Here is a 1,190-nt window from a genome sequence, read left to right as displayed (position 1 = left end):
GGGACGGGGACATTGAACCTCCCCCGGACCCTCGCTCCCCCAGGGCCGGGGTGGGAAGGAGCTGCCTACCAGGATGCGGTCGAAGGCAGAGGGTGTCCCACCACGCTGCATTATCCCAAGCGTTTCACCACCAGCTGCAAGACAGGGATTTGCCTGGATCTGACCCGGCAGCGGAGCCGGGAAAAGGCTGGGAATAAAAAAATTGGGGTGTCTCCCCTTGTCCCCACTCACATTTTTGATGTCATCAGAGGTGATGGCCTTGCCGTGCTTGTCGATGGCACCTTCGGCCACGATGATGATGTTCACCCTCGAGCCACCTACACGGGTCTGGGGGGAAGCCGCGGGGTGACAATGGGGACAGGGATGGGGACAAAGTGCCCACTGGAGCCCGTCCTACCTCCGTCAGCCTCCGGCACAAGTGATCTTCCCAGTCGTCCTCGGGAGGGGACTCGGGGATGAAAACCCAGTCGGCGCCGCAGGCCAGGGCGGTGATGAGCGCCAGGTAGCTGGAAGCGGGTTAGAAAAAGAGGCCGTTTGGAGTTTTTTTGGTCACTTTTTTTATCGGGATCCGGATCCGGGTGAGAGCGCGGGGACGTACCCGCAGTGGCGACCCATCACTTCCAGCACGAAGGTCCGTTGGTGGCTGCAGGAGACAGGAGTTTCACCCCACAACAAGCCTGAGTGGGGTGCGGACACCTGGGTGGTCCCCACCCCCGACGTGGGTGACACGGGAGGGTCCCTGTCACCTCTGGGCCGTGGTGGTGATGGCATCCACGATCTCGATGATCCGGTGCAGCGCCGAATCAGTGCCGATGGTCATGTCGGTGCCGCAGAAATCGTTGTCGATGGAGCCCACCATGCCCACGATGTTCAGGTAACTTGATTTCTTCGCCTCCTCCGCCGTGATTCCTCCTGTCACAGGGTGAGACGCCCCCGTTTCCCTTGGTGTCCCCCCAAAAAAACATCCCCACAGGGCCAAACACCGGCACAAACTTCCGGTGTGGGGAAAAAAACCCTATTTTTGTGTACGACCCACCCTGATTTTGGAGCAACCCCCCATGATTTTGGTGCAAAACCCCCCAATTTTGGTGCAACTCCCCTGATTTTGGTGCGGATACCTCTGATTTTGGCACAAACCCCCCATGATTTTGGTGCAAACCCCCTGATTTTGGTGCAACCCCCCCATGATT

The 1,190-nt window shown here is 59.1% G+C and overlaps 1 protein-coding gene across 1 annotated transcript in view; it reads right to left on the bottom strand.

Annotated features, from left to right (window-relative positions):
• Positions 1-69: 69 nt before the first annotated feature.
• Positions 70-1,190, bottom strand: part of LOC104527968 (ATP-dependent 6-phosphofructokinase, muscle type) — a gene marked incomplete at both ends in the record, with an annotated part of 1,764 nt that continues 643 nt past the window's right edge. Inside the window, 6 exon segments of the mRNA XM_010171829.1 lie at positions 70-113; positions 116-134; positions 232-327; positions 398-506; positions 599-643; positions 747-912. Coding sequence (XP_010170131.1) covers positions 70-113; positions 116-134; positions 232-327; positions 398-506; positions 599-643; positions 747-912 — 479 coding nt within the window.

The sequence above is a fragment of the Antrostomus carolinensis genome, unplaced genomic scaffold (genome assembly GCF_000700745.2).
Source record: "Antrostomus carolinensis isolate BGI_N321 unplaced genomic scaffold, ASM70074v2 scaffold31367, whole genome shotgun sequence".
NCBI lineage: Eukaryota > Metazoa > Chordata > Aves > Caprimulgiformes > Caprimulgidae > Antrostomus > Antrostomus carolinensis.
Note: the sequence above shows the minus strand (reverse complement) of the source record. Positions and strands in the feature narration are given on the sequence as shown.